We start from the raw sequence: 7,770 nt of genomic DNA, 5'->3' as shown, positions 1-7,770 counted from the left end.
ATTGTTTTGGTGTGGTACCAGGAGGAAGAAAGCCAATCAGGAATGTTCTCCTCGGATTTAGGATTGCGTGGTGCATCCTGGTGGCTGTGACATATTCGTAAGAGGTGCAGGTTTGGCTGCTTCCAGTGAGTGGGAATTTAACATCAGCCTCGTGTCCTCAGGAATGGAGTTGCAGCCATTCTGCTGGGTGTGTTTTTATTATTTTCTCGCCCACTATTTACCAGGTCAATGGTTTTAACCACAATTATTTTTACAACATGACACCCCTGCTCTTAGTGTCATGTACTGACAGACTTCCAAGCTTACACACTAACAGAAAGTACAAATGTTTTACTAAGGACGTGGCTTCCTTTCCCATCCACAGACATCTGCAATGTCACAGGCTAACCACAACTGTACTGGGAAGTTAAATATTAATTTCTGTGGCAAATAAATTCCCTGCTTAGTTGCATGGACTGTCACATAAAGGACTGCGTGGATCCGTCTGGAGCAGAGCTCTCTGATTCACTGCCACCGAAATGGCTCTTTGTTACCGTGGTACATGGATATTTCTCCTCCTGACATCGTCTTTAATCCTGGCTGAAGGTGGAAAGATCCTGGTGGTACCTCAGGATGGGAGTCACTGGCTCAGCATGCGCCCAGTAGTGGAGAAACTGCAGCAAAAGGGGCACGAAGTGGTTGTGCTTGTACCCTCAACCAGTCTGTACATGAAGTCAAAGGAGCCTCAGAACTACACAGTGAAAGTGTATCCAATACCTTACACAGACGAGTACTTGGGTGAAGTGCTCAAGACCTATGTTAATGCTCATTTTATTGAACAATCTGTTCTGAATGTTGTTCTCACCTCGTATCAAAGCACAATAGAAATCTCCTCGGTCTTTTTCACCAACTGTAAGAGCCTTCTGCGGAACGAGGAGCTGATGCAGTACTTGAAAGAGGGCAAATTTGACGTGATTTTCACGGATCCCATCCTGATGTGTGGGCCCTTGGTGGCTGAGTATCTTTCCATTCCTTCCATCTACTTCCTGCGGGGCTTTCCCTGTGGGATGGATTCTGCTGCTACCCAGTGTCCAAGCCCTCCTTCCTATGTCCCCAGATTATTCCTGGATAATTCAGACAGCATGACGTTTTCCCAAAGGGTGAAGAACATGCTGGTCCATCTGCTGGAGCTCTTTTACTGTAAGCCTCTCTATGTTAACTTTGAAGAACTTGCATATGAGGTTTTCAAAAAGAAAGTGACAGCGACGGAACTCCTGAGCCGTGGATCTTTCTGGCTGATGAGATACGATTTTGTGTTTGAGTTCCCGAGACCAGTGATGCCAAACATGGCATTTATCGGAGGGATTAACTGTGCTCAGAAGAAAAAACTGTCTCAGGTACAAACTTTAATTCCGTTTTTATACTGAAAGGGCAAAAATGTAAATGTATCATAGAATGGCAGAATGGTTTGGGTTGGAGGGGACCTTCAGGATTATCTCATTCTAACCCCCTGCCATCCTGGGCAGGGGATGTCACTCACATCCTTACATCAAATCCTGACTGACAACAGCTTGGTGCTTAAAGAGAGAAATCCTGCATGATGCAGAAATGTTATTTCCTAGTATCCAGCATTCAGATTATATCACATCCTGGCAAACCTAAAGCCTTATCAGGCTTAATTAGGACAATTTAGGTGACGTGTAGCTTTTATGGAAATGATAAGATCCTTTGTTGAAACGAAGAATTTTGGTGTCCTCCTTTCCCAGCTGTCTCATGGACTGTCTGTCCATACTTCCATATATCTCTTCTCCTTTCATCCACAGTGGAGGTTATAGGACTGAAGATTTTACCCATTTCCTATCACAGCCATCAACCAGATCGATTCCTTTCCATCTGCCTTTATCGTCAAGGTGTCAGTATCTAATCCCAAAAAGAAATTATCTTCAGTTCCATCCTCCCCTACTTTTGTAGGCTATTGAATTGGGTTTTAAGCTTTTTAGGGTATGGATATCTTCTCTAAATTTCTCTTTGGGTTTTTGTGTACCAACATTCCAGTGTTCATTTGGCAGCCTTGTCTGAGGTCATGGCCGATCTTCTGTGCATCTCCTTCCTCTGAGCTGCTTGAAAATTCCCATTAAGTTAATCCATGTTGGGATCAGTGTGGGTGATGGAGCTGCTGTTCCTTTTGGAGGGCAGCCTCTCAGCAAAGTCCAAGGTTTCCCACTAGGCTTGGGAAGGAACATGCAGAAACTGCATGGGAAAGAAAGCTCCAGCAAGGATGAAGAGCCTGGAATACCCTGGAGAAGGAAATTGTTTCCCATATTGACCTGCTTATAAACTTTTATGAGTGGTAATCACCAGCATTAAACCCCCAGCAATTTATAACCAAGAAGGATCTGGACACACAGGGTTGGGATCATGAACTGACCCCAGCACTGGTCATGAACTGACCCTTCATTGGCCATGAACGACTCATGCCTTTGTGGAAGGTGGTGTTGGTTTTTGTTATCTGGGGTACAAGAGTGAACTGCTCTTTTGCAACTTCATTTTATACCTGATAGGATAAGGGGTTAGGTGAAAGGTATATAGGGAGATGAGGAAAGATTTTCTGTTGGCTGCTTATCTTCGAAAAAATGCAAGTTTGCATAAAGAAAAACTAATTTCTCTCAAGGGTGCCAACTGGTTTTGGCTACTGAAAAAAACCCCAAACAAAACCAAAATCCAGGTATTGCAACACTGATTTCTCATATTTATCTTTACTATAAGTTATGCTTCACTGTACAACTTTTATCAATTTCATTAGAAAAGAAAATGCTTTCAAAAATGCTAAATTACCTCAGTCTGTGACAACTCTGTCAGCCTTCAGTGGCACTGATGGAAAAGGGTAATTTCAGGGCTCTCTTTATAGGCTCAATCCTCCCATGTGTGGTCAGCACTGTTTCTGCCCACCCACTCCGTGGGTGCATTTTTTTCCATGGATTTTCCCTGCATTTTGTTGTCAGACCTTGGGGGTGATGGGCTGGTGGTGATGCCTTGAGAGAAACAGAGACTGGACAGGAGTAAGGGAATAAAAGAGGTATTTATTTCAAAGGCCTTCAAAGGTACCCCCTGGGGAGCCAGAGGCTACTGCCAAGATGGACCCCAAGATGGACAACAGGTCCAGCTTTTCACACTTTTTAAGTTTGGTTCATTTGCATAGCAGGGTTAATTCTCCAATTAAAGCTTCAGTTTAATAATTTAATCTTCCCTCCGCTTGCCCCCCTTAGAAGCTTTTGGTTTATACTTTTGGGTCTAGGACAGTCTGAGTGTCCTTGGAGAGGCTTTGTTATGTCTGCCTGGCATGAGAGAGCAGAAGTCAACAGGCTATGAGAAACTTCAGAGTCACACACCAGGCAGTGCGGGATGTGAAAAATGGAAAAGTTAAAACCTAAGGCATCAGTGGCAAGAAGTGCCACAAACCTTCTTCCCTTCCTGCTGAGGGAAGAAGGTGGCATTGACCCAATAACCTTAGCCTGGCGTGTGTGAAGGTGACACACCTTTCCTGTCTCACGAAAAGCCACCTTTGAAGTCCAAACGTGCTCTGAACCTTTCATAATCATTTATTACTTGCCGCGACCTTGTTGCGTGCAAAGGTGTGACCTGAAATGGGAGGCGAGTCAAAAGGGCAGAGTTGGAGGACAGCTACAAAAGCCGGCAAAACACCCCGGCCTCTCCCGTGCCAGGGTTCCTCTCTGCACAGTCCACACCATGCTGGTGGCACTGCTTCTCCCCTTCCTGTGCCTCCTGAGCCCGGCCGGTGCCGGGAAGCTGCTGGTGATCCCCATGGAGGGCAGCCACTGGCTCAGCATGAGGCAAGTGCTGGTCGAGCTGAGCAAGAGAGGGCATGAAATCGTGGTTGTGGCACCGGACAGCACGCTCCTGATTGATTCCTCGGATTTCTACAAGAAGAAAACCTACCCTGTGCCGTTCAAGAAGGAGGATATGGAAGAACACATACACTCCACTGCTGCAAGATGTTTCAGCCAAGAGCCTTTCCTGGTGAGATTCTGGAAGGTTTTGGGAGATTACCGGAAGAGCGGGGCCATGTTTCAAGCTTCCTGCAAGTCCTTGCTGTACAACCAGGAGCTGATGAAGTACATTGGAGACAGTCACTTCGATGTCATATTCACGGATCCCATTTCCCCTTGTGGGCAGATCATTGCCCTGCACTTCTCCATCCCCAGTGTTTTCTTCCTGCGGATGGTTCCGTGTGCCATAGACGTTCATGCGGCTCAGAGCCCGGACCCGCCCTCCTACATCCCACGCGTGTTCTCGGTCTACACGGACCACATGACGTTCTCCGAGAGGGTGAAGAACTTCCTGATTGCCCTTTCCGAGTCTTTCAGCTGCAGTATTGCCTATGCTCCGTTCGAAGAGCTGGCCTCGGAGTTCCTCCAAAAGCCGGTGACAATGACGGAGCTTTTAAGTCATGGATCCATCTGGCTGAAGAGAATCGACTTTGTCTTTGAGTATCCCATGCCTGTCATGCCCAACATGGTTTTCATTGGAGGCATCCACTGTGGACAGAAGAAGCCCTTATCTCAGGTCAGTGGCTGGCTGGGAAGGGTTGTGGCAGTCACACACCTGCACGATCCAATGAGGTATTTGATAGGGATGTATCTCATCTCTCTCTTGGAGAGAGACTATTTACAAGAGCCTGGAGTGATGGGACAAGGGGAATAGATTCCCACTGCCAGAGGACAGGATTGGATGGGATATTGGGAAAAAATTCTTCCCTGTGAGGGTGGCGAGGCCATGGCACCAGGTGCCCAGAGCAGCTGTGGCTGCCCCTGGATCCCTGGCAGTGCCCAAGGCCAGGCTGGACATTGGGGCTTGGAGCAGCCTGGGATAGTGGGAGGTGTCCCTGCCCATGGCAGGGGGTAGAAAGGGATGGTTTTTAAGGTCTCTTCCAACCCAAACCATTCTGAGATTCTACCTAAGGACATAATTTAGCTTAAGACTTTCTGTACAGCCAGTCCACATAAAAACCAGGCCAGGAGCACAAGATGTCATTCCACCTCCTTACTTTGGGTTTGCTCAACATGGGGATTTTGTTTGGTGAGGCCATCATGTGCTGTGTTGTGTTTAATTCCAGCTGAAATCAGGCACACAAATCCTCAGGCAAGAAAAAAGTGAGTTATAACAGCTCTTCCAATAATTCTTTGCCTCACGTAAAAGGCAGGAGAATATTTCTTCAAGACCATTAGCTGCTTATCTAGTCAGAAAAGTAACTCACTGGGTGATGTGCAAGAGCATCACATTCTCTTTTATGCACCAGCAGCTTTGGAGTCAAAGGCTCATATTTCGTGTGAAGGTTTTGGTGTAACAGCTTTCCATGACAAAGAGCTGAAGTCTCAGCTGCAATTTTAGGAGGCATCCAGTTTGGATGGGGAAACGTTGATGGGTGGTTGCTGGGGAATCCGTGGTATAAAAAGCCCCTGAGTAGCTCAGTGGTGCTCAGGATGTACATTAGCTGCGTGCAACGTGTATTTGTGCTTGCTTGTGCTGTCAGCCAGGGATTAGGTGGAAGAGGAGATAAAGGAGTAGGGAACTCTCCTCAGCAATGATGGATCTGTAGTTAGTGTCATATTTAGTTAGTGTCAAATATTGCTGATTTATTGTCTCAGCAATAAATCACTTGGTTTCCTAAAAAGGATGAAGTTTTATCTTTGTGAACATTACTTGAAAATCAACAAACTCTCCTCTCGTCTTCCCTCGAACTTTTTTCACTTGCCAGCCTTCCCAGAGCCCTCGGGAATGGATTCCTCCTGCTCTCACCACTCTTCTCTTACTCTTCCCTCAGATTCTTAGGCTTTTGTGAACATGAAGGAGAGAAGCTTCACAAGAAAAGAGATTTGCTTTCTCCACCCTCCCCAGAGCCAACTTGCCCTACCCTCGGGCTTTGCTTCACTCCTGCACGTCCCTGATGCCAGCACTGAGTTGTTTGTTTCTGTTGCTCTGCTTTCTCACAGAAGTCTCTTGCAAGTTGCTCCCGAGCCCCTCTTATCAGGGCAGTGCTTTTCCCAGTCTGTTCTGTCCATCAGAGCGGCTTAACAGCTCCTCAGGGACAATGTCAGGCAGATCCTCTGGGAAAGCAGCAGGACGTCCTGCCTGCGGGCAAAGCCACGGAGCAGCTCCAGCTTGGAACCAAACTCTTCTCCACAGGCTCTCTCTCTTTTTTTTTTTTTTTTTTTTCCCCCCAGGGGGTAAAGATCATAGTCCAGCAGCAATATTTATTGCGAAAATACTGATTGTTCACCCCTGATTTCTTCCTATTGCTCCTGGAAGGAGAAAATGATGGAGAGAGATAGGTCAGGGTAAGAACAAGGAGTGTTGTGCGTGACAGCATTAGCTCAGTGGTTTTCCTTCACTGATGCAAACCCGTCTGCTCCTCCAGTGGATTCAGTTCGTACCTGGTGGTGTTCCTGGCTCCAGTGCTGAGCCGTGTGTAAATCCCAGAGCCTCTTCCTGAGGGTTTACACAGATACTGTGCTGTAGAGTGGCACAATTGTATAATTTTAAACATAAACTCGCCAAGCATTTCAGAGCAGCTGTAAAATGCTTCTCAAAAAGAAGGAAAGAAATAAACCATTTTATACCTGCTTTCAGCAAGCCTGGTTACTTTCAAGTGCCAGCACTATTCTTGGGGTTTTATTTTGGCAAAGCCAAAATTTTATTTTACTTTCAATCTAACATCAATCAGCACAGGTTGAAGCGGAAGGAAGCCTCACATACCCAGCCCAGTTCTGCCCAACCCAAATTCATTTATCACTTCAATGGTTCATCAATGCCTTGAATGGTTACCAGTGAATGGTTCTGCTGGGGCAGCCGGGTCGTTAAGGGGGAATGTGGGAATCTGGCAGGGAGCTGTGGCTGTATTTAAAAGCTGCTAGGTCGGGGCGGATGCAGTTTGGATTTCTAGGCACATGGCTCCTATGGGTAAATACAGCTCCTCAGGCTCCGTTCTGCTTTTCCTGTCCCTGCTGTGCTCGGCCGGCGGTGGGAGGCTGCTGGTGGTGCCCATGGATGAGAGTCACTGGCTCAGCCTGCGCTCGCTGCTGGTGGCCCTCAGCCAGAAAGGCCACCAAATTGTCACCGTGGCACCAGAAGTGAACTCAAGCGTGGAGGCATCCGAATATCACACCCTCAAAAGGTACCCCGTGCCCTTAGGCAGGGAAGAGATGAGAGCACGCGTGCACTCCCTCGGGAATGATCTGTTTGAGAGAAAACCTTTTTGTGAAAGAATTACTGCTCTCCTTGAGAAAGTCCGGCTCATCTCCAATCTCTACACCTCCTCCTGCGGCAGTTTGCTGCACAACAGGGATCTGATGCAGTATCTCCAAAGCAGTGAATTCGACGCTGTTCTCACGGATCCTCTTGTACCATGTGGACAAATCCTGGCTCTGCATCTCTCTGTCCCGTCTGTTTTCTCTCTGCAGGGATTTCCGTGCAGTTCAGATTTGCAGGTTGCTCAGTGCCCAGACCTGCCTTCCTACGTCCCAAGAACGTTTACGGACAGCTCAGACCACATGACGTTTGTCCAGCATGTGGAGAACTCAGTTCTCAAGTCCATAGATTCCTTTCTTTGCAGTTTTGCCTATTTGCCATTTGAACTTCTGGCCTCTAGTGTTCTTCACAAACAAGTAACACTGAAGGAGGTCTTATGCCATGGATCCATTTGGCTTGGAAGAATGGATTTTGTGTTTGAGTATCCCATGCCATTGATGCCCAGCGTAGTTTTTACTGAAGGTC

At 47.0% G+C, this 7,770-nt stretch overlaps 1 protein-coding gene across 1 annotated transcript; it reads left to right on the top strand.

Moving 5' to 3' along the window:
* Positions 1 to 632: 632 nt before the first annotated feature.
* Positions 633 to 6,269, top strand: LOC104694597 (UDP-glucuronosyltransferase 1A1-like). Its single transcript, XM_039555551.1, has 3 exons — positions 633 to 1,179; positions 3,719 to 4,563; positions 6,222 to 6,269. Exons 1-3 carry the CDS (start codon positions 633 to 635, stop codon positions 6,267 to 6,269), a joined length of 1,440 nt encoding a protein of 479 aa, XP_039411485.1.
* The last annotated feature ends 1,501 nt before the right edge of the window (positions 6,270 to 7,770 follow it).

This window comes from Corvus cornix, chromosome 7 (assembly GCF_000738735.6).
Source record: "Corvus cornix cornix isolate S_Up_H32 chromosome 7, ASM73873v5, whole genome shotgun sequence".
Classification (NCBI taxonomy): domain Eukaryota; kingdom Metazoa; phylum Chordata; class Aves; order Passeriformes; family Corvidae; genus Corvus; species Corvus cornix.
The sequence above is the reverse complement of the archived record's forward strand: the minus strand, read 5'-3'. Positions and strand labels throughout refer to the sequence as shown.

Coding starts and splice junctions, on each gene's coding strand:
- LOC104694597 (XM_039555551.1), top strand. CDS start 633: ATGCGCCCAGTAGTGGAGAAACTGCAGCAAAAGGGGCACGAAGTGGTT. Junction 1,180..3,718: donor TCTGCTGGAGCTCTTTTACT/GTAAGCCTCTCT, acceptor CTCTCTGCACAG/TCCACACCATGCTGGTGGCA. Junction 4,564..6,221: donor AGAAGAAGCCCTTATCTCAG/GTCAGTGGCTGG, acceptor TTTTCCCCCCAG/GGGGTAAAGATCATAGTCCA.